Source organism: Battus philenor, unplaced genomic scaffold (assembly GCF_028537555.1).
Source record: "Battus philenor isolate CCGP_79_NKW_IND1 unplaced genomic scaffold, ilBatPhil1.0.hap1 SCAF_1, whole genome shotgun sequence".
NCBI classification, from domain to species: Eukaryota; Metazoa; Arthropoda; class Insecta; order Lepidoptera; family Papilionidae; genus Battus; species Battus philenor.
In genome coordinates, this window is record NW_027181661.1 from 15,669,290 (window position 1) to 15,694,810 (window position 25,521).

At 34.0% G+C, this 25,521-nt stretch overlaps 2 protein-coding genes across 3 annotated transcripts in view; both read right to left on the minus strand.

The window, feature by feature from the left end:
* Window positions 1-3,350, minus strand: part of Abl (tyrosine-protein kinase Abl) — a 72,094-nt gene extending 68,744 nt beyond the window's left edge. For both annotated transcript variants that reach the window (XM_068777161.1, XM_068777153.1), the window contains exon 1: window positions 2,894-3,350. In XM_068777161.1, the coding sequence (XP_068633262.1) occupies window positions 2,894-3,020 (127 nt within the window). In that variant the 5' untranslated portion in view covers window positions 3,021-3,350. The remainder of the gene's footprint in view (window positions 1-2,893) is intronic.
* Window positions 3,351-5,429: 2,079 nt separating this feature from the next.
* Ae2 (Anion exchanger 2) overlaps window positions 5,430-25,521 on the minus strand; it is a 109,616-nt gene continuing 89,524 nt past the window's right edge. Inside the window, exons 9-18 of the mRNA XM_068764947.1 lie at window positions 22,490-23,213; window positions 21,703-21,884; window positions 18,380-18,609; window positions 16,781-16,947; window positions 15,862-16,016; window positions 14,921-15,168; window positions 14,110-14,324; window positions 11,141-11,349; window positions 8,743-8,913; window positions 5,430-7,341 (exon numbers count right to left, since the gene is read on the minus strand). Of these exons, the coding sequence (XP_068621048.1) occupies window positions 7,267-7,341; window positions 8,743-8,913; window positions 11,141-11,349; window positions 14,110-14,324; window positions 14,921-15,168; window positions 15,862-16,016; window positions 16,781-16,947; window positions 18,380-18,609; window positions 21,703-21,884; window positions 22,490-23,213 (2,376 nt within the window). The 3' untranslated portion in view covers window positions 5,430-7,266. The remainder of the gene's footprint in view (window positions 7,342-8,742; window positions 8,914-11,140; window positions 11,350-14,109; window positions 14,325-14,920; window positions 15,169-15,861; window positions 16,017-16,780; window positions 16,948-18,379; window positions 18,610-21,702; window positions 21,885-22,489; window positions 23,214-25,521) is intronic.

Here is a 25,521-nt window from a genome sequence, read left to right on the forward strand (position 1 = left end):
TGGCGATGTTAACGTGAGGCCTATGCCTTGCAGTGGGCGTCATTGGACTAATACGATGATCATGACTGAAAAAACATCCTCGCATAGAGATTTAAACTCGTGATAGTGTTTATAGTGTTGGTCGTGTAGAGTAGAAGTTAAATTATAAATATAGTTGGGGAGTTGTACTCGACGAACGAAGGGAAAGACGGATCCACCCTTCTATCGCCCTCGCCGGGTAAATCTACTTTGTCAAGTCGGTGCAAAGTTATTGATATTTATTCCCACTACAGGTAACGTTAAGTTAGTCTCATATAGCTTCATTTAAGTACTGTGACAATCACCGGTTCTTACCGGGCCTTTGTACAACAGCGGACGTCTTACGGCTGAAATAATGATGATGAATCGTGTGTGTAATAAATAAATTTTCAAAAATTAAACATTACGTGTATGTCTAATGTGATATTAATGTAATAGACATATCGCAGAGCATTGACGAGTTTACGGATACGGCAACAAAGCTTGGTTACACGGCACGGAATGTGATTGTATGGTAATTCGAGACGCGACTGTCCACACACTTCCTGCCTCGTCGACCGGCAACTGAGTAATAAACTTTTTCATTGTGTCCATAGTACTGCTGGGAACATATCGACGGAGCGTACAAACCTAAATGAACTCTTAATTGCTTTCGCTTCTCACAATAAAAATATATTTAATTCAACTTTTTTTTAACAATGGATCGCCATCTTAAAAACTACGTACATAAATATAAACATACCTTGATACTCAGTCATATAAACATGACTAATGATTATTGTTTTTCTTGTCAAATTAGGTATCATGTAACGAAATATATAATAACTTTCGCAGTGCATAATTACGTCAGATTTTTTTTAAAAGATCCCTAAATTTTTCAGTGTTAAGACATTTCTTGATTTATAAATTATGTAATCAAATAATATTAATGATTCCATAAGTAAATTTGGATGTACTGGAATATTATCTTATATAAAATACAGCACAAAATTACGGGAAAGTCGCAAGCATAACTTCATTGTCAAGCACAACATATGCATGCATACATGTAATTAAAACTACATGTATACATTTTATGGTTCATTTCACTTTATTTTATTTTAAGATTTAGTGATAACAATAATTCTTTAATTCTGTATTAGATATTAATTACAATATATATAATTATATTGTAAAATTCGCAAAAGCTTAACAGAGAGAATCTCTATTAGTAATTTGTTATTCAAATCGCATATGCAAATACATTAGTGGTTGATATATTTATATAACTAATATGAACCAATTTAACAATATATCCATCCAAATATGTTTGTTTGTACATGTATCAACATGATTTTAGTAACAATAATTATTCTTGTTATTTTTTTTTTATTAATCTTTTGTTAAGGAAAACTGTGGAAATTTATTTCTAATTGCCCCCTTTCTTTTAAATTTTAAAAAAGAAATGATATTTAAGTGTTTAATGAAAAATAATGAATTTAGATTTAGTGATAACATTATATTTAGCTTTTGAATAATCCTATTGTCATAAGATAATCTCTGTTTATATGAAATCAATAAGGTTTCTTGTTTTAATATATATTTTAATTTGAATCATATAAATTAATGAAAACTGGGTCATGGCTATCATATTATAGCTACAATTTGCTGCTTTTTCCAGTTAAGTTAATCACAACAGTTTTGTAGATATTTACACTGTATTGTGTGAAGAGAGATTGACTTTTGTTACTTGCAAATATTGATCCACAAAATATAAAATCACTGAAGGCAATCATGAATATGCTTAAATATTTTGGATTTGATCATTTGTCATATTTTCATAAGGTTTAGTAGGCCTTTAATATAGAAAATTCATGTTGTTAATCACATTTTATATATATAATGCAGTCAAAGCTAAACATATAAAAATATACATAAGAAAGGGTTTTGATACATAAATCATGTTTAGTATCAAAGATTACCTCAGAGCCATCAAAAACTCTCTTTAATGGGTTAAATTTATCTCACATATCAATTTAAAGTTTTAAAATTTTGCAATTAATAAAGTAAGCACATTGCATTTTACATTAAACTCTTTTCAACTAGTTTATATGTAATATTGTGATGAATCATTTCATTGTCTGTTTAAAATTTTATAAAATTGTGTTTACATATCTACTTTTTTCAGAGAGAATAACATATTTCTTATAAGACAATAAACAACATTTTATCGTTTAAAATGTTAGGAAAAATTATCTTAAGTGAATTTAAAAAGCATTGCAAAAGTGGTATGCTGAGATAATAATATACATTCAATAGAGGGATTACATTTAAATGAATTCCATCTCCCAGCATATTTAAGGAATGAGAAATTTTCAGTATTAATAAAAATATGTAGCAAATAGATCTACTTTGCATTAGCAGAGAAATATCGTAAACGGAAATATTTTAAAATGTAAAATAAGAGAATTAATAGAACAAAGAAAATTTTACTGATATATATTCTTACGAAAATAGATCATCATAGCCACGAAACATAAGCACGGAAATTGCTTAAATATATTTTTTATAAAAACAATGGAAAACGGCATACCCAACATAATATTTTATTGAGTTTCGATTAAAATAATGAAAAAAATGAATGCGAAACTTTTAACACAAATTAGACTTATTTTTAAGGATTATTGAACATGGTTCATTTATGTTAACTTATTTATTATCAATTTAATGGTGATACATCTAATGATTGAACTCTCACATTGCAACGGTGCCTATTGTCTGAGCCCTAATAGAGTTTCGTATCGCCTAAGTTTAAAAGTAACAAAAGTTTTTGTATGAAATAAACTTTTCTTATTAGGAAAAAAATTACATCTGAAAGTTTCCAAGTGTGACTCACCGCTGTGTTCTGTGAATATGTTGGAGCCCAGCATGCGGGGGTCCCTGGGCGCTCGTGGCCTGCTCCGAGCCGAGCGCATGGACGCGCCGATGGCGGTGCCGCGCTCCTTCGCCTGCTGAGCCCCCATCGTGACACGGCCACCCCGCCGGCCCCAGCTCGGCCACCACGCCGCCTTACTTCACGCCGATGACTCCACCACACTAATTTAATAAGTCCGATACACAGAGATCAACGTACACAAACTTCATATTTATAAACTACATACACAATCAACAATGATTATTTATCCATGTATTCCCATTAGATCTCAGTTTGATGACAAAAGTTAATAAAGTTCTTTGACGTTTCCGCGAGAAAACATTACCGGATTTGATCTCTCATTTAAAAAACACAACCTCCGCCATTATGTGCGACTGACAAGTTTGGTTTGACGTCGATTTTTTGGTTTCGACTCCTTGCCAGCGATGGCAGCAGTTAGACTGGCGATAATTCCCGATTGTGTCGCCATCTGGATGCACTAGTTTAGTTCGGATACTCGCAAATGATTATCGGTATCTGTTTATAATTTGTTTTTTAAACGTCAAAATTTGCAAGATTAGCAAAAATATTTGAGAATTTTAATTAAAAAATGAAATGATGTTCCTTCTTAAATTTTACGATTTATAACTATAAATATTATACAAAATTATCAACAATTTTATGGTCATAAGATGTAATTGAATACGACCTCGTTGTTAGTGAAAATGAAAAATTTTACGCTTTAACCACTGATTGTCCTTAAAAAATAAATTTTATAATAAACAGAAATATTTTTTTGTAATAATAAAGCTAACGGGTCACTGTCTCAAAATTACGGACCATATTGAAAAATTACCTAACAGGAGATAGGGAACACTGAATAAATGTTTTATAAATACTAATTATTGAGAGCTGTGTTTGGCACTAATCGGTGTGGCATGGCTCCTGCAGGTGCCCCGTGGAGGGGTGAAACACGTGTTGAATAGTTTGGCGGTGGCGGTTGTGTGATTCGCATTGTTTGCCGCATACGCTTTTATCAGCGGGCTGGGGGGCGATGCATTTCGTTGCACGACTACCACTGCATGTGCGGAAGTGGCTAAATATTGGTCCTTTTCTTAATTATTAACCATCCGCAATAAAAATAAATAACTCACATAACTACTACAAACTCAGTATCAACAGATAAATAATAATCCCATACATATTTCTATAATGTTTAAATCTTTTATATTGATGTATATTTCGTAAAAGACACTTTATAACTTTTTTTTTCATTACTCAGGTACCACGGATCGTCCGTGCAAACTAACAATCTAATTAGTGTGATCTTTCTGGCTGTTACAACTTCGGCGGACTCACCCATAAATATGTTCTTACATGTTACTTTTTAATAATTAGGCCCTACATTTATAACAACATTTGCCGTCTAATCGTGTATGGTACAAAAGTCAATGGTTTCAAAAGTTATAAATAACGTAATTATGAAATAGTCAGAAAAACCCTTTTCAAAGCTGAGATTACTACAAAGTAATGTTTATTATTGTATACTTTCTGTCCCTGCAGGCTTTGTATTGCCAAGAGTTAAAAGCGTGTCGCATTCAAAAAAGAAAAAATATAATTCATGTCATATTTCAGATTGATCATTTTACACGTGGTGTAAAAATTTAAACTCTTTTTGATTTCAAAAGAGCTATACAGCTTTTAAAGCTTTTTTTACCCATAGCCAATTACTAGAAAAATACGACGTAAGCTCATTCACCGTAAAAAAACCGTCTGTGTTTAGACTAACTAACGATGTCATTATTTTTATTATTTCAACGCAACCAATAATTTGGATGACAAAATATTTGCAAAATTTCATAGAGGCATTCTTGTGGCGTGTTGTATTATTACATAGGCAGTACATATAAATAAAAGACTACAATTTTGAACTTAAAGATTTATTAAAGTTTAAACATAACTAAAACTTATTAAAAATATTCAACGAATGTTAAAAACAACTGTGTACTGATGCGGCATCTGAACAAAAATTAAACCACGAAGGAACTAATAACGGTAAATAAACATTTGCACCTACCCTGGTAACAATATCAATGTATACATCAATCACTTGTTTATTTGACAGTTCCGCGAAATGAATACAAGGTTTGTGATAATAAACTTAAGATGGCGCTTATTCTAATTAAGACTTATTTTAAATGTTTGTACTGACATAATTGAACAAGACTACTGGTTGTTTAAACAATAATTTAAATTTTACTCACAATAATGAAATAACTTAACGTTGTTTTAAATAAAATTTTCAGTTTTCTCTTTTTAAAATCTGCATATTTTAAATTACAATGTTAAAACCTTAAAATTAAAATAATCTTCGGAACTTATGAAGTAGATAAAATTGTCAATTTAATTCATTCATAAGTAATCAAAATACATTTATAATTCATCCAATAATTACATGAAACAAATTTCTAAAATATTATCCTATAAAGGATGATAGGTAGCTTCAGAATATTATATTTGCGCTTAACTGGTATTTGTAAATAACATAATTATTTGATCTCAAGGTATACTATTTGGATTTTATTAGTGTATGCAGTATAAAAATGATAACATCAGATTAGGCTTAAAGAAAGTGACACAATTTATGGAATGTACAATAAACCACTTAAATAAGTATTGTTTAAAAATTGAAGTTAAAATATAGTATAATAATACAAAGTAATTTATTTAAATGACAAAATAATCTCAGCACCGATTGACATTTGCAACTTTTAAAAGAATTGATTTGGGCGAATATTTACAGATAAAAAAAACAAACTGTTATACACTATACAACACCTGCAAATAAATACGCCAGTCTTATCGCAAACATTCAAATATGCGTCACCTATGAACGCACCGGATTGTTTTTTTTTTTTATTTATTAAGGGTGAACAATGACTCAAACAATTAAACGGATCATAACTTTTTAATATAATATAATTTAATGTAATGTTTATTCTGTATTAAGACGTATATGTTTTTTAAAAATATTCACTGTAATCTGTGCTAGATTAATACAAACCTTATTGGGTGAAATCTTAAAAAAATAGAATACGGCTTTTAACAAAGCTTAATGAACTAAATATTTTTCTCGCTGCACGGAATGTTCTTGCATATAATTTAACTATTAAATAAATAGTTTATACAAGTTTTAACATTAAAAATATTAAGTACTCAAATGTTAATTTAGTTTAAAAACACTGGTCATATAATTTAAAAGTAATTTCAAATTCTATTAAAATAAATAAATAAATATTAAGCAATGTTACATTTATATTTTACAGATTTAACAACATTTATATGTAATGATAATACTAGAGGTAATAAAAATAACTTTATACTAAAATCAAAATTCGGTAATAATCGCCGGATTGACTTTTATGCCAAGTATCGAACATCGATAAAATTTAAATTAAAAAAAGAAACGCATTATAAATAACTTATTATAAGAATCTCTTTGGCACCTGTCCTTTGGCTCGTAATTTCATTACAGAGCATATCTGCAACTATAATTTCGGAATTGTAACAAATAATTCTGACCCTTCTTTGAAATAGATAAGTATTAGGCCAGATATTTAAATTATTTCGTAAAATTTAATTAAAACCTTGAGCACACACTACCGTTTAAGAATTATGAATAAATATATTTTCGGTGTACATAGACCAATTTAGTTCTCTAAAAACATCTAAGACATATTTTTTTTTACTAATTAACGATATTGACTACGTTTACATAATCATTAAACGACTACAGATAAAACATGCATTTTCACTACGTATCTTTTATCTTAAACAACCGTAAGCAGAAAGATGCAGAAGTAATAGATTATGGCATGGTTTAATGATTACATTGATACAGAAGATGCCTTTTTATTTTAAAATTATTATTAACTATCGAATGGCAAAATGGGAGAGAGATTAAAGCTAGCAAAAATCTTCAACATGGACATCTACTTCTCTTAATAATAGTTTTATAATCTGTGTAATCATTCATTAATTACTATGTCATCACATTAAATATTGTCACATTAACATTATGTTTTACTTTTAATTTGAATAAGTTTTGTTATATAACGCATGGTAACGTTTATGTTTATTATAATTTTAAAAGAAGAATACATAAGTATTTTTAAAAGGTTAATTACGACACTACGACTTTGACAGTTTATATATGTCAAAGTAACTGCTGCAATAAGGTAAATATTTTCGTAGTAACATGCATTATATATATAACGTGAAGCCGACTTATATAATCAAATAAACATTTCCTGATCGATATAATTATTTCAGTGGCTGGTAATTATGTAATCAGTTTAACCCGGAAGTGGTGCTTCCTGATAGAAGTCTGGCTCGTCGTCTTGCTCGATGTCTTTCTGGGCGCCGTCCAACTGCACACGAGACAATACACGGGTTATCACGTGATTTTTGCGACGTTAAGACTTCAAGGTTTCTTTCAAATATAAATAAAATTTGGCGACAGTTTTAAAAATAGAACATTTACGCTTCTGTCGCTCATTACAAATTATCTAACGGTGCTTACGAAATTAATGGCGTCGATTTCAATTGGCAACTTTGTTGAAATTTCTTCGTTTATCAAAAACAAATGATTTATAATTATGTTCATGCGAAAATAACAACTTTGAGTCAAAACATAAAAAGGTTTTCCTAAAAAATATAAAAATTTCATAGCACATAGGACTATTTTTAATAATTTTTACTCGCATAGTATTAAACTACAAAACTACGATGCTATGTTTTTGGATAAAATATTTGGAAACAATTTATTATGATTAACATATACATCTTTGAAATATATAGCCACAACTGTTTTTAATTTTAGATACAAGTCCTTTTTATTATAGTGCTATTGAAATTGTTGTGCCGTGCTCTACGTGGCAAGGTGGGGCTGACTGAAAAAGATCCTGCGCATTAAAAGTGGACTGATGGAATGGAGCAGTCTTATGTAGACATCGCTGATGCGTTTTTACTCTTTATTTGACCAAAATAACGTTTAATGAACACTTTAAGTAATGACATGTGGCCATAGTATATCTTGTCTTGAGGCAATAAATGTATACTAAGGAGGTATACTATAGAGTAAATATGCTATAATTGCCAAACAGAGCCAATACACAACTTATCTCATTGCTAAGTAATCGGTAAGGATGCGTCTACACGAAGAAAAAATCAGTCTATACCTATCGTTTGCACGGCGTGCACGCGTGTTTGCTCTTCTTGATTGTTCCAGCTTACCCTACGACTTGATATGTTTTTTTTATAATGACTTCATTTTGACTCGTCATTTTTGAAAAATCATTAAACGTTTTTTTTTTAATTTGATTAAAAATAATCCATGGACGATCCATCGAATCCATGGAAATAATGACGGAATATTAATTTATCAATGACCAGACCCCGAATGAGAGAGATAATGACTAACTGTTTAATTATATTAAAAAAAATATGTTTAAATGCATCTTTATATATTCTTAACATTTGTTGATTCCCACTACAATCTTTTGTCCCTTTCACGTGCTCAAAAAATTGCAGAAAGCGCGCTACATTCACTTTGCCTTGTTAATACAGTATGAAATCCTATAATAAAAGGAAGCTTATAATAAATATTGCGCTCTGCTCTTTTCAATAGGATAGGATAGCCATAATAATCACGAAAGTCGATAGTCTGTTTATTTCATATTACAAAAGTGCGAGAGAGACAACTCTATATCACTCTGTTCGGCGATCGTATGTGTATATGTGATATAGTAGGTGCGAGTCCAATATCTTACCGCACGAAGCTGAAGAGGTGTAAAGATATACGCGATTGCCATACGCAGCGGCACCATGAGGACCAAGAAGAACGGTAGAGCCAGTGAAAACCTTGAGGACTTGACGGTGTACAGTATGCAGATGCCGGCGATTTGTATCAGTGTGAACAGGTGCATTTTCAAAGTCGGGACCTGGAAAGATACATTTTAAAAATTAGCACAACTTTCGGTACAAAATAAATTTGCGGAATTGGGTTTGTCTGGTATTGCGTAAGAGATTTCATCTATGTACTGACTCATCACTATATCTCGGAAATTATAAGGATTAGACACTTGCTGCTATAGTGGGGAACAAGCCAGAGTGGAACTGCCCTGGATCCAGCTGCCTAACTATGTCGTCCATCCACCTTAGATTGATGTTCTATGCTGCGCTTGCCGCTGCATGGTTTCACTCTATAAGTTTCGGGCTCAACGGTTATCTGTTCTGCGCGCTACTACGCGGATGGGTATTAGAATTTCTTTTTTTAATCACTTCAGTCAGTAGTCGAATAAAAAAATAATAATATGTACGACACTGCTATGTAAAAGTATCACCATTTCTCCTAAACGTTCTAGAATCAACTATTAGGTTGGATTATGGTTCAAAAGCAATAGCTCTTGCTACTGATGGTCGTTGGGGCTGAATGGATCTCTAGTGGCAACCACAAACCAGTAGACGAGGCGTGGTTGTTCCCCCCACTTGGTGCACCGATCGGCAACGCGAGGACAGTAATCGTGACGATTTTTGGGGGAGTCCTGTGCCTTGCATAAGATAAACAATACGACGAAAGGTGTAAGATAAATTTACAACTTCTTTAGGTAATTCAAGAATAATTAACAGCGTCTAATTAGATAAATCACCATTTATATGCACTTTAACACGTACATAATGTATTAAATCCTAATGAACAAAGACCAGGAAGAATCTACCGCGTGATTTAAGATAATAGAGTGACTATTAAAGAGTTTGCCGTTGTTCTGATGCAATCACTGGCCCACTCGGTTTACAAATAAATGTTCGAGAACATTCTTGCTTTACATCTATAAAATAAATTCTTATAGCAAATTTTGTGATAAAATTAAGTTAATGTGTAATTAAAATGATGGTTAATTATTAGTACATAACAATGATTGTACAAAAAATTATTTAATATATGACCATTGTTCTTATTTCAACCGTAGAACATACATTTTTAAACATACAACTCTGTACATTTACAATAGGATTTAATACAATATTTGTAAAATCTAATCTAAGTTAATCATTTAAAATCGAGTGATAAATGAGTTGTGAAGAGAAAATAAAGTAACTGATATAGTCCAATGGATTGGTAAGGTGAATTGCAAGCCTTCACTGGCCCTGGATTGTTCGCAGGAAGGCTACCTTCTTAGGGTAAGACGGAGACGCCGAATCTATGTCCCTTTAAACCGGTACTATTAGATACCTAAGGTGAGGTCAATTATTATAAATAAACATCCTATGGGTAAAATAATGATGATAATGTCTCGTTATTTTACCGTTGCTCCTTTCCAGTATATCCTACTAGAGTTTAAATGATTTTTTTAAATAAAGAACGAATGAATGGAATCCCCTTTTGTATTAATGGCAGTTGAGAAAGCGAACAGAAAAAAAACTCAGGTGACTTTTTTGTAGGCTCTGTTTAAATCGGGACACTTGGGTTCTTTTTTAAAGTTATTTAAGTTTTTTTGTACCTTTGTTTTTACTCTTACACTTCGAATTTCATACAAATGTCACTTTTACCAAGTCACTTAAACTATTTCCGAACTTTAATCTAAAACTAAACTAAAATGAATGTTATGTTTTCACAAAGCCTAACAATATCCAGTTTTTATTTATTAATATCTATATTCAACAGACATTAGCGTCCGTGCCTTTGTTTTTAAAAGTACATTTTAAAATTTATCATTTTTTTCGCTCACTTTATTGCATGTTACAATGTTTGAGTCTCTTATACTGTTTACTAACTTAACGTAAACTATTTAAAACTAAGTTAAAGTCAATTATTTACTCTGATTTTTTCAAGTAATTGGTGTTTTGTTTGTTTTTATCGACGCCCTAATAATGTCCAGTTTTAATTACGTTTCGCGCGACCACTTCTTCATTCCTACTCCATATTTGCATCCTCAGGCTGTACGCCGGTATCCGTGCAGTGGTTACCTTTTTCGTCATATCGACAAATCTTGCGATCGCATCTTGAATCTCATCTATGTAATGTTATTTTACGTTGATTGATGCTATAATGATAAAAAAGCGCAAATTGATTCTATTTTCATTATCAATTGACGTTATTTCGGGTTTCTTATCAAAGTAAAGAATCATACGGATAAACTTGTTAAATAACTATAACTTAAAACTTACCCGTCTAACATACGGCACTTGAGGATGATGTTTCACCGGCTTCAACAACAAGATGCATCTATCCCAGAACTGTATTCCGCCGAGAGCCGATATACCCATGTAAAGGAAGACACCGAAGAGCACCGCCATCGGAACCAAACGCAGCCAGCTAGCAGCTAGCACGGATATGCCCACAAGCACAGCGACAAGCAAACCAGATAGACGTTGTTCTAGAAAAATAAATTAAAAATCTTTATTAGTATATACTATATTTAATAGTATATTTTTTGCTTTTGCTATATGCAATTGTGTGTGAATTTACTCCTGAAATATAATGCTATTGATAAGCTCTAAATTATAAAACGGTATGACCAGTTGCATTAATTTATTTTTTCATCTTATCCGCGACAGATTCCTAATAAAACCTTTTGTAAGCGGCCTGCATTCTTCCATCCGACAACCTAAACAACATTTTCTGAACCGTTTTTTAAGCGGAACCTTATGCTGCGTTTGCCGGTCTGTTATTTTTTCATCTAGCGTCTTTCGAAGACTTTAACATCGCCGTCTATCCACTTTATGTATGATATGTTGTGCTTGAAGGTGCTTTCTTTTAAACTTCAGAAATTTAAGACTCCAGCGGTCAATTTCTGTCGACTTAACAAGGGTAACAAGAATGTAGTTGATATTAATCCGGTTTCTTATTATTATCACACGAGCCGGTAGACGTAGCGTGGGTAGGCCCCTAGGTGAAGCGACGACATTGTTGAAGTCGCTGGAAGTAGCTGGATGCGAGTGCAAGACCGGGGGGCGTCTTTGCGATCCTTGGGGGAGGCATATACCTTTCCGCAGGCTTCTGTCCTCTGATATGATGATGATGACTATGCTATAATTTGTTGTAACATGTTTCTAATTATAATGAAAAGTAAAAGGTTCATAATGGGAATACCGATTATAAAAAGTTGTAGATTTATCGGTTTATTTAGTCCAATACAAGGCCTCCCTCAAAGATAAACATGATGATCGGCCTTGCACTGCCCGTTTATAGCGATTTCCCGCACATTTTATGCCATTGGACCACTTAGTAGTGGGACTACAAATGCCTTTTATAGTCTGTAATTCTATAAATAAAATCGAAGAAAATGTGGGAGAACCAGAAGTACTCATTGAAGATTTTTTTTATACGCGCAACACAATCATAGTGGTTTATAATCGAATTATGAGTGTAGATTTACGTTTTGGCGACATCATAATTATCTTTATTAATGGTCGCATATTTTTTTTTAGAAAAGTACGATGTTTGGCAACAGATGTAACAAGCTCCCTATGCTAGGGGTGACCAACCTTTTTAATCAACGGGCCAATTTAAATTTAATTTTTTTTTGCCTGTCGCAGAAAAATTAACACATATTAATAATTTAGAAACTTTGTTTATTAATGAAAATTGAAAAAAAAAATTATGAAAAGTACAGATTTCATATTTAAATGTAATGTGTATGTGATTTCATATGTAAATTAAAAACAATCAAGAAAAGAACAGAAAAAGGTTTTACTTGAAAATTAGAATGAAAATGTACGTAACGTATGCAGCTTTCTAAACTTGCATCGCAGTTTTTAGCGGTGATTTTTTATTAATGTCATGGTTAATTGTTTGTACAATTTTTTTAAACATATAACATACTCAGAAGGCATAAAATTTATAAAAATGTTTACTGGGAGAAAATATGTTTTTTAATATAGTTTTCAACTGTAAAGACTTATAAGTAACTCGTCACAAAAATTGTTTCAGTTAGGTATGTACTATCTTTCTAATATAATTAATTTTATAACATTATATTTATGGGAGATAGTCAATAAAATTAATTCAATGCGGGTCGCATATACATGTTTAAAGGACCGAAAGCGGGCCGCGGGTTGCTCATCCCTGACTATTACAAAATTGTTAAGATTATCTTTCCGCGAGGTCATTATTTACTGTCGAACTTGGAAGTATTCGCAGTATTTTGTAATACAAACGTATAAATAAAAATTAATAGAAAAATATTGTTGTTTTCATTATACCAGTCCGCTCGCAACTGGATTCGTTAACCGCCGATGTATTTATAATAATTAACACGTTCACTGTGGGCCGAATTTTGAAGAACTTTCAGCTGGTGCGGCTGAGGTCGAATCAGCCTCAAGCTGAACTTCCTAGTAGTGCGGTTGAGGCCTTTTCTGCCTCATGATTCGGTTGAGTGTAAACAGCCGCCGCACTAGAGAGAAAACACTAGTTTTACGCGCCGCACCAGTGCAAAGTCTACCATGAGGCTGAATCGACCTCAAGCCGCAGTGAACGTGTTAAAAGAAACCTTGTTGTAATTAGACAGTGAGATATCTGTATCCTGCTCTATTAAAATCTACGTTAACGCCTGATTATAGATTTATGACTGATTGCCGATAGATTGTTATTTTTTCTTGATTTCGTTAAAACGCGAATAAGGTATGAAAAAAGAAAAATACAAATATTGCGAGAAAAAACTTTTCTTATGTAAATCACAGAGTGCGTTAAAATACAGATTATATTAAAAAACTTCTTTGACACAAACCACAGAGTACATTACAACACAGAATATATTAAAATACTCCTCTTACATAAACCAGAGAGCATATTAAAACAAAATTGTCCTTATGTGTCAAACGATAGCATAGTTAATAAAAGCGTTTTCAAAATGTTATTACTATATATTAAAATTAATTATTGTTTACTAGCTATACCTGCGAACATTGTACATAGGTTATGGGTCTGACGCATTCTAATATAAAAAATAAATTAATGTTAAATTTCAGAGTGATATTCTTTAAACAGAGTATTCGAAATAGGTGTTAAAGATTTATAGATTTTTGTTGAAAAAAGAAATGTAGATTCACCCCGTCAAAGTATTTATACCTATTCACGCTGTATATTCAACATTGTGTGGAGTATATTGGAGATTAAAAAAAATCCTTTTACTCACCTTTGACCTCGACGATGTAGGGCTTATCACCAGGGGCGTGGGTCGTGGACATGACGGTAAGAGCGGACACGTGGCTCACGGAACGTACGGTAGCAACGCACTGCCAAGGAGCGCCAAACATTCCACACACGGCGTTCACCACTGACATGATCACGATGTCCATGTGGAAACCGCTGCCCTTCTTAAGACGACGCTCCGGTTTGTCGATGATCAGCCTAATATTATTATTAATTGTTATAAAATAGTTCTAACAGTTGATTAATTCTTTTTTGGTACATGGCTTACGCTTCGATAATAAAACTCCTGAACCATTTTTAAATTTACCCGCGAAAAAAATTAAATTATAGTAAGATTGATCAATAAGCCGTTGAATAACGGTTCACATGTTGATTCTCACGTAACAAATATATAATTTATAAAAGGTAAAAAAACATGAAATTACCGTTCAAAGAGTAACTACCGAATTACTTGTCTGAATCTGGGTGATTACATATTTTTTTGAAAATAAAAAATATGTTAAATTAATGTCTTGTCTTTTCAAAAGTGGTTAACAAAGTCTTTTCGAAGGAGTAATTATTTGTTATTTTTTTAAAATACGCATTCGTATACATTCGCAGGAACAATTCGCATCGCAGTAAATCGATAATTTTAATCGTAATTATTAACAACGCTTCAGCAATCATGAGCGCTCATGTTAATATCGAAACTAGGAGTCGAGTCATTTAGGTATATCGTTATATTAACATCTACTCGTTCCCCTGATTTCGATTCGTGTAAAAAAACAACAGATGTTTTTTAAACAAATTCTTACTCAGCAATATGGGTCTCCATGAAGACAATGATATAGACCATCAGAGCAGGCAAAGCCATGGCGAACGCCGCCCACATGGGGATGGTTTCGAGACCAGGATTTAGAGGCACGAGCCAAGAGCGCTGAGCTGTCGGGCTGAGTCCGTCAGGAACCTGCAGTTTTTCAGTCCACACCGGCACCAATACCGACATGCCGACCATCAGGACAATAGCAATGGGTACTCCGAAATCTCCGAGAGCACGACGAACCTAAAAGTTACAAAAATGTCATAAAACCAGTTCTTTAAAAAAGATATTCTTGCACATCAAATCAGAACAATCAAAGTCATCGATGTTCAGACGACGGCTTTTGGAGCCGAAAGGTTCTGAAGTGGCGACCACGGGCCGGCAGACGAGGCCTGGCTACACCAGTCGTTGTGGTTCTTAAGGCTGGGCTATTCCTTTTTTTTATGGCATCCGCTATTGGGGGCCTCTCGTACCCCCTATCTTTTGTGGGACAGGGACTTTACGGGCAAATTTATTTAATTCTTCATATGTTTTTTTATTTTCTTTCTCTTCATGTATACTTCTTAAGATCTTTCATTCAGTTTTCTTACACATTTCTCCTTTCATTCTCTTTCGCTCTGTGACCTTTCATTCCTCTCTCGTTACACATTACATTTTATATTTTTATTTCTGTTTGTTTACATTAATATCATATTTTGTATATCACATTTACATTTCTTGTTATCTATTTACATTTCTATTATTTTCTTTACTTTTTGTTTTTGTGTATCACTTTTTTAATTATTTGTTTACAATATGCGAGGAAGTCGTCTTTGGTCTCTTTTTCGCTTATCAGGGAGGCTATTAACTCCTCCCTGATTTTAACGCCCGACCGGCACTCGAAGTCGAAGGCCTATTCCTTACAGTGGCCGTATGTATGAACGAACGGATACTTACACTGCGTCCAAGGAACTTTCCGTTGCGGAAGATACGTAGATAGTAGGCGATGGCGAATGTGGCAAGGGTTAACATCGTGCAAAAGAGTGCGGTGTTCGGCTGAGGAGGTACAACCACGTGGATCGGGCGCGATGGGAAGGACACGGTGGTGTTTCCTGCGGGATTTAATCACTTATAGTCTAACTAATTATTATATGTGCAGCATACACGCTCTGTATTGCTAATCACTACAGCCAAAATCTTTTTAGTATTAACTTGAAATCTATTAGTGCGTTGCGTTAGGGTTTTATAAATGTAAATTGCAAACAATCAATATAAATATACATGTGAAAACACTGCCTTCGATCACTACTGGATATCGTCTTCGTCGCCATAAGGTAGGAACGTACTCCAGTTATCTCTGCCCGCTAATCGCGTATATATGCGACGTACCCATAGGGTATCATTACAGACATATGTAGGCATATCTTAGGAGATGTATACGGCGAGATTAATTCGATCTGTAGTTCGTCTACGATAAGATCATAATGCATCGCCACTGTCTGCCAGATATCGGAATTAAATTGAAGGATCTATATATTACTAGAATCTGTAATAAAGAGTTGCGTTGACGAATGAAAGTTAAGAGTGGAAGTGACATTGAGAAGTCATTATGCGTAGAAACGATGGCCGCTGGAGTTTTAAAGTTTTGAAGTGAAGACTACGGATCAGTAAGCTCGGAAATCGACGTCGACTCGACTACCTTATCAAGTTCATCGGATGTCGCTGAAAGCAGATCGCTACCAAACGATCCTATAAGAAATCTATGGAGGCCTATATCCAGCTGTAGACATTTTTAGGCTAAAATGATAATGATTTATATTAATCTCGACAATTTTTTATGTATGTAGATTGTTGATAAAGGGAATAAAAATCATACCAGTTACAGTGTTGTTCATTACGGCTGGAATTTCAGTTGCTTTGTTGTCGGTGTCCTTGCAGTAGTCATATCCGAGCGGGTGAGCACGGTACAGTCCGATGAGGTTCGTGATTGGCTCCGAGATGAAGATCAGTGATATAAGGAACGCAAAGATGTCTTCCGTGAATCTATAACAAATTCACAAAATCAGAATTGTTTAGAAACTCTAAGATTAAATTGGTTTGGTATTCAGCAAGCTAATAATTTATTTGAAAAATATAACACTGGAAATATTGGTAAGCTTAAAGTTTCACAACGAGCCACGGAAAGGAATGTGTGATACAGTAGACGAAAGAAAGTAGCCGATATAGCGAGAATTGACGAGTTGAAGTGTTAGTGGTCAGCTGGGCTTGGCTGCTGGGCTTGACTTTATAGCACTGGACTTTGGACTATGACAAACGCAGCGAAGAAAGTCCAAGCACAAGGTAGACAAATGAACTTGGTAAAGCACTGCTCGTAGACCGCTTTCAATAATCATTATTGGAGATCCTTAAGAGAGGTCCATATCGAACTTTTGTATCGTGTTTCATCATATATAATGTTCTATGTGTTTTTATAGTGTGCTCAAGTGCTAGTCCCCTCCTGAGGTATGTGAGAGGCAGGGCGGATGACGTAGACAAATGGCAAGCCTTTTTTACAAATATCTCGTGTATGTATTGTCAATTTTCACCCTTCTTCTCACACCCATCTGACCTACCACATACTTCAAGCAGCTACCAGCACTTAAACACACTCTATTGTAAAAAGAACTACTGTAGTAACACTTTAGCTCATTGGAAATTATAAACATTTTTTACATGCATTGATACGACCAACCTCCATTACCTATATGAGTCTTCCAATCAATATCATTGTCTTCACTCTATCATAGTTCAACTATTTATAGATGTTATGATTCATTCTGTATTAAAAAGTTTGCATTTCATCATTTCAAAATACTGAAATCGTTTGGAATTGAGCATGTTCGAGAAAATTCGTTTGGAAAAATTGAAAGGTCCATACAAAGATTTGTAAGCACTATGGAACCCTCGCAGCAGAGAGATGTGGTCTTGTATCACATCATGTTTTTCTCATAACTGAGGGTAATCTTCATCTCCACGACCTAAACTGCGCGACCTGTTCCTATCTCTGATATCACGAAGAATGAAGTTTGGTAAGACGTAGACCTGTTCATGGAGGAATATTCAAGGGTTAGTACTATGATAACCACTCTATTCTTTCCACGGCAGAAAGGCTTTTATCATTCAATGAAGCCATTTCGCAATGTTCTCGATAATGGCAGGTGCAATTCGGCTCAAGTTTTTATCAAAACTGGCCTTATGACTACCATGTGATGATATAAAATGGAATTTTAGATCATCATCATCAGTCGATAGATGGCCAATGAAAGGCATAGGTCTTTCCCAAAATATTTCATGATCACCAGTCTTATGCTGTCTGTATCCAGCGACTTTCTAGGACCTTGACTACATTGGCGGTCCACCTAGTGTTAGGCCCACCTACACTACGACTACCGGCTTGTACTTTAAGTGAATGTAATGTGAACAGTAAAGGTTTTACCTGGTTATCTTCTTGACAGCCACGCTTCCTTCTACAGATGCCACGCAGAGTGCAATCACTATCATCCAAATGCCGCAATACATACGAGCCGCCAGAAAATCGAATCCGTACGAACGACAGAAGTTTGCCAATGATTCGTCCAACAATAGCAGAGGTCCGGTAGCGCCTGTGATCATCATTGGTTGGCCAGCGAGAAGAGCGAATAAAACTCCTCCAGCACACGTGAACACCTTGAAGGAAATCCATTCATTTCAGTAAAAGGAACTAAGTTCGAAACATTTAAATAAAAATGACGTAAGAGTTCTTAAGAGGAGAATAAGTTAATTACTCGGCTAGCGCGTCTGGCTAAGAAGCTTTTCACACGCATTAAATCTGTTTTAAAATAAATATAAGAAGAACGTTTAAAAATAACGGTATTTAAGAGAACAATAATGATCATCATTTGATAGGACGAAAGAAGTCCTACCTGACATAGAGCTACGTCATAGATTAACATTAAGCCTGGTCTTCTATTAATTTTGTGAATTTTGCCGGTCTGTGGTGTCCACTCTAAAACTTTAGGATACCGATGGCTTCTGTTCTGCGTGCTATGTGACTACTTACTTTTTTATCTACAGCAACATCAACGAGCTAATCCATATCGTTATATTCACATTTTATAATATAATAAATATTTTTGTACAAGGCAATACATAGCAATACATAAAGAAAAAAAATTCAAATTTCGAAATTCATGTGTCTTCTCAATCTTGTATCCAATTGCAAAAGACAGGTATATTAAACGACATTACACAAGTTCCGCAAATAAAGTTTACATATGTACAATTATAATGGTCGCAATATTCACTGCGACTATATTTATTTTCTAGGTCACATTAATCATACTCGTATTGTAATGAGGAAAAGTTTTAACCGTTTGTTTGTCTGTCGTTTTAAAATTTCGGAGCACTACGTGATTCGCAAGGTGAAATTTAGGTTTTTTTTTATATACGAAATGTCAGAAATGTTGCCATGATTTGATAAAATCAAAACGAGTTCATAGCGACGCGAAACAAATACTCAAACATTGGGCACGCCCAAGAACACACCTATCATATAAGTATGTTGTTACTCGCTTTCTTGAAGGCACTTCTTTTTATTATTATTTTTTTTCGATTTAATAAGACTTTTTAATTTTTCCTTTTGGTATTTTTTAATTTTCCTGTATTCAAACGAGGGTACAGTTAGTTGTCATGAATCATTTTGTTCGATAGAATCTACATTTCCAATTGGAAATAAAACTATGAACTAATAAACATATTTAAATGAACGTTATATAAATATTTTGAATTTTATAAGATATTTATTTTATTTCAATTAATACTTAAATATAATCATATGAATAAATATTTTGAAAAGTGTAAAACAGGCGGAAATTTAAAAAAAATCACTCAAGCGAAGTCATTTGATTCACCTAGTTTATCACAAATTAAAGGCACATCTACACATATATTTTATATGCAGTTATAATATGAGAATGTATTGTTAAATATTTTAAAATTAAGCAATTGTTTAAGACGACAGCCTTCAACGAATCATTCATAGCTCGCTTTAAAAATTAAGAACTTATGCCACGTAAGGTTTTAAATTAAGTTTTCCGCAACAAGTCAAAGCAGGTGACTATTTGTGTGTCATGGCCAATGTAAAGAGGGTGGGCCCTGAACATTCACAAGTCGCATATGACTCACATGACAGCATGTACATCGAGCTATAGATAAAAAATAACAGATGTTATATAACATTGTTATGTTATATTTTGTGCTATTTTTGATACTTACACCGCGAAACAATACTTTTAATTTTTTTTTAATTAACAGACTTCGAAAGCGAGACATCTAAAATGACCTTGAAACAAAATAAATGACATAATTTTTTTTAAACGGTGATATAAGGCTTCAAGGGTGAAGTCAAGTGGATCGAAGAACAATTGTGGAAGTACGAAGAGGTTTACCCAAACAGGGTATTGAACAGTGCATATTGCTTGTGCGACTGTAAGCTGTTGATGCCGAGAGGTAAGTGATGATCACGAGCTGGTTGTCGCGGCGTGGTTATGCCCACTATTAATTGGATTGACAATATAGTTAAGATCAAAGAATGATGAACAGGTTTGTAATGATCGTCACTTGGCCGATATGATAAGTAAGACATAGTTTTCCCCATATACTCGTAATTCAAGCAAATCTGTCAAATGGTCATATAATATTCTATCGCAAGTATAGATGCGTACATTAATTAATATCATATATGTTTATCATATCTCCGTATGCAACGGATGCTCAACAATCTACAACATTAACGCTCGTTGGTGCCAAGTTCAGTTTTGTTAGAATATTGAAGATAAACGCTTGTAATGTATACCTGTTTTATATTAACACGTATATGTTTAATAACAGACTTGACATGTCATTATGCAGCTACGATTTATGTCATAACTATACAGAATGATTGGTTGTAGGTATAAATTCTTTATTGGTGTGAATATATTTTCAATCCCACTGTATAATTTAATTATATATATTTTTTTTTTCTATTTGAATGTGACCAGACCTATAATTGTAGTAATCAATTATTGATCTTAATATATAGTAATCAGAATTTTATTTTAAATCAAATTAAATATTATTTCGGAAATCCTTGATTTTTAATTAGGGCGTACTGTACATTAATTGACATCAAAGAGACTATACATTCATCCGTTTCTAGTTTTTACATGTATAACCAATCATCCTGTATAAAAATAAAGGGACTATACCAGTTATTGCGTTAGTGATGATAAGCGAAACCATTTTTGGTGACATGAATTGTTGGAGATAAAAAATATAATTCAATAGTTTCACACTGGCAGAGTTAGTTCATCATTATCGTTACAGCTATAGAATGTCCAATTCTAGGCATAGATTTTCTCCGTAGATTTCAAATAAGACCGATTAGAAGCGGTCTGCATTTGGCGTCTTCTGAAGACTTTAACAAGGTCATTTGTTCACGTTGTGGGCATGCCTTACGCTACAGTAGCCGTTTTGTGGCCTCCATTTCAAAGATGACCCCAGCGGCCAGAATTGTTTAATTAATACTACCGCGTTTTTAAGCTGGTCCTATTGGATATCTATGATCTTACATCCGCCAGTGGATATCCTATTTCTGAGATGATAATAATACAAAACCTTAATTTTTATTTTTAATTTCAGTAAACCATTATAAATATTACGAACCGTGGTCATAATAGTTCTGTATTGCAAAAACTGTCGCCTTAAGAAAAGATTGACCATTAAAAATTTATAACTTACCAAAGTCTCGGAGATGCCAATGTTTCCATAAGTCTTTTCGGCTAACAAACCACCGAACGTAATGGCGGACGATAATGCCGCGAAATACATGAATATTGTCGCAGCGGCGCATTGTCCGTTCAAAGCGTCTCGGAAGTCTGACAAGTAATACGGATAACGACGTTTTATATCACGCACGACTCCTAAAATAAATAAAAACCCACATGAACACAGATAAACAGAATTTCAACAATAATAACTATGTAGATTTAAAAAAAAAGCCGATGACATCTGCCACCGCGAATCCCTATAGATTCTTTATTCAAATCACATTTTGACAAAATGGCGGATATATTTGATGTGTGATAATTTAAGGTTATATGTAAATAAATAAACTTCATATTTAGTATAACAAATGACATCTTAATCATATTTTTAATTTTTTTTGGTAATCTATAACATATTTGACTCTTTATAATTTTAATTTTATTCTAACATTAATTTTAATTTGCGGTTATAGTAAGAGACGTTTACGAATATTGTGCATGTCTACATATATTATAACATTTTAATAAGAACATAATCGATAATAGAATATGTGTATGTTATTGACATGCTCTGTAAATAAATAAATAATGGATTATAAGCCGTAACAAGAAACAATCTAGTGATGTTATTTAAATAAACAGTCGAATTTTATGAAAATACGCAATCGAGAAAATTTGGTTTGTAATAAAATCCCTTTTTAACAGTCCTATTGAAGAAACAGGTGAGTTATATATTGTGTAAACTGTATACATGTACTCACCTCCGAAAATACGGCCAGTTTTAGAGAGCGGATCTTCAGGTTCCTTCGGTGGGCCACCCGTTTCAGTTGCGAGCAGAGATTTCTTCTCGTCGGAGGGGGGTGACGCCGCTTTTTCGGCCGCCTTCTTGCGTTCAAGTGCGTCTCGCTTGCGTCGTCGTATCATCTCACTTTTAGCTCTCAACTCCTCAAACGGCAGAAGAGCTTGTCTCTCCCAATCGCCAGGTGGCAGCACTATGGAGTCATCCAGAAACTCGTTGATCGCGGAGAGAAGCTCACGGCGGCCATCGGCTTTATAGGCGATGGAATGGAATGATGGGTTTGACATGAGCGTTGAGATGGATCGTCCGACTTCATGATAATCTAGGTCTGCGGCAGTCGGACCTAGAAGGATGAACATGAATCGAACTGGTACAGGGACTTCGGTGATCGACGGCATCAGAATCCCTTGTGCGAGACGCACAAACGCTATGGTAGGCTGGTCGAGGAAGCCCACGGCGCCGACAAGTACAGTAGTGGCTTCAGCGTCCTCGGGAATACGTTTCATAATAGAGTCGTTGTGTCCACGTCGAAGTTCATCCTGGGAACCAGCTGCCGCGGCCGCTGACAAGTACTCCACCTCGTGAAGCTCCAATCCGGGAGAAGATGTTTTCTTACGTGCCTCCGAACGGTCATGATGATGAGGCAGCGCGTTCGAGCTACGGCGTCGCTTCGAGTCCGACAAGCTCTATATTAAAAAATTAGATATTCTTAAATTAATTGTAATAGAGAGAACAACTGGGAGAATAATTAGATTTTTAGCAAACAAATTTATAAGAAAACTTTCGTATATAAGACTTGGGATTCAAATTATTGAACTGTAAAAGGATTATGTTAAAAAAAAACCATTCAATAAAAACCTTGAAAATCACAAACGAAACAAATGCAGTGAAAATAATTGAGTATTCGTATAAAAAACAAAAAAACTACAATACTAACTATGGATGACTTATAGACAACAATTAGTCACTAAACTCTACGGTGATGTGTTTCTATTTTACAACTAATATTAAATCCGAACAAAGTAACAGGCGGAGAGGTTGCAACAAAGGATGACATAATGAAAACTGTCATCTAAAATTGAAATCTTTCAAACCGCTGAACAAAATATACGTCGTTCTTAAAACGGAAACTGTTCAATGATCTGATGCTTTCTGTTATGCAAATGGTTTTAAAACAGCTGGCGAATCGCAGAACTAAAAATTACTAACTATCGCAATAGCTATGGCGGGTGGCGACAATAAGCCGGTAGACGCGGCGTGGGTAGGCCCTCCAGGAGGTTGACTGACGACGTAGTCAATATTTGGAAAGACTACGCATTGCAGTCGGCGTCTATCGGCTGTCATGATGATGATGATTGTGACGGAAATCATATGAGACGCGCATGTGTAATATCTAGTGCGCTGGACTATGGCAGGTGGTTGGGAAAGTCCGTACGAGGAGGTGGGTGCTGTGGCGGCGACAGACGCTCGTCGTTGAGCACATGGAGCACCGGATTCGTGCCCCGTTCGCGCCAGCAGAGCTCACCGCCGCCTCATCCATCCACAGCGACTGCACAACATTGCATCTTTACCTGTTCACTTCTATTTCACGCCAGTTAATTCCTTTCCAACGTTACATTTCACTACATTTATAACTACATCTCTGATTAAACAGTCTTAGGTATATGACATATGAACTAAATTACATATATGATAATAATAACTTCAATCGGAACTCAATGATAATAATAAAAACCTTTATTTTTTACTAAGTAGAATATTAATTCGTATAAAGATTTTTCTGTAATTGTTTTCAATTTTATTGTATCGAAAATATTTTGAAAAATAACTGAAATAATCGCTTTTAATCGTGATTTGATAATAATTTCTGCAACGTCATTTACATTATCTAGTGTGTCAAAGGTCGTAAGTAACATTATTCTAGTTTGGAAGAGTATTTGAGAAATTATTGGTTCCTTGAATGTGCATATAATCTTTCAAGATTTTCAAATACGCTACCACCGGCTTATAATAATAATAATAAAATGATTCTCATTGTATTTTATTGTATTGCAGTTTAGTTATTGTTGCAGATCTCAGATCAGATATGAAAAAAAGATCGAATCGTTAAAGTAAACACGTTAATGGAATAACCTGTTTAAAATTAAATACTTGTAACATTATTTTTATGTAGGTAACTAAGTGATATTTCTAATCTCGTTATCTTTCGCCAACTGATAGCAGCATAACATTGTTAATTCCTCGTTCGTTTATCCGAACAAAAAATGCTATTAAATTCACAGTTCGCCTTCTACTATTGAATATGATTTATAGTTGTATCGAATACGAAGATCGTTTATTAAAGTATTTCTATGCCGGGGATTCCCAGAGTGGTTAAAAACTCTTTCCAAAGCTCCACATAAATTGATTTTTGGGCTACACAACGTCTAAAAATTCACCGATGTTATTAAACGTAAACTGTTATTTTAATTGTAAATCGATTTTTAAATTAAAGAAATATATTTATCATTTCCTACAAGACACGTAGTTGTGTTACGTGTAATATCTTCCAGGATGTATCGTTGTGATATTTAAAAAAAAGTGTTTATACGTAACTTTCGTAATATATTAATTGTACTTGACATTTATTGAATTTTTATACCCATGTCAAATATTTTCACTTACAACTACACTTGAGCAGTGGTAGCCTAGCGATAGAGAAATGGAACTGAAGAAGGGTTCGATTCCGAATATATTTCTCTTTCTATATATAATTAACACTTTGTATATTAATTATATATGATTGCCACTGCTCAAATATAAGTTTCCATAGGATGGGAAACAACGTCGCTGAGTACAATAATACCACTGCGATCGTCAACTCGCCTGCCAAGCGTGGATTTATGTTATGTTCTCCCATAGATATCTTTGGGAGAGGCCTATAGCTTGCTGTCGTCAATGGGCTGAAACGATCACAATTCCGATAAAAAATATAGATGCAATTTACACGGTTTT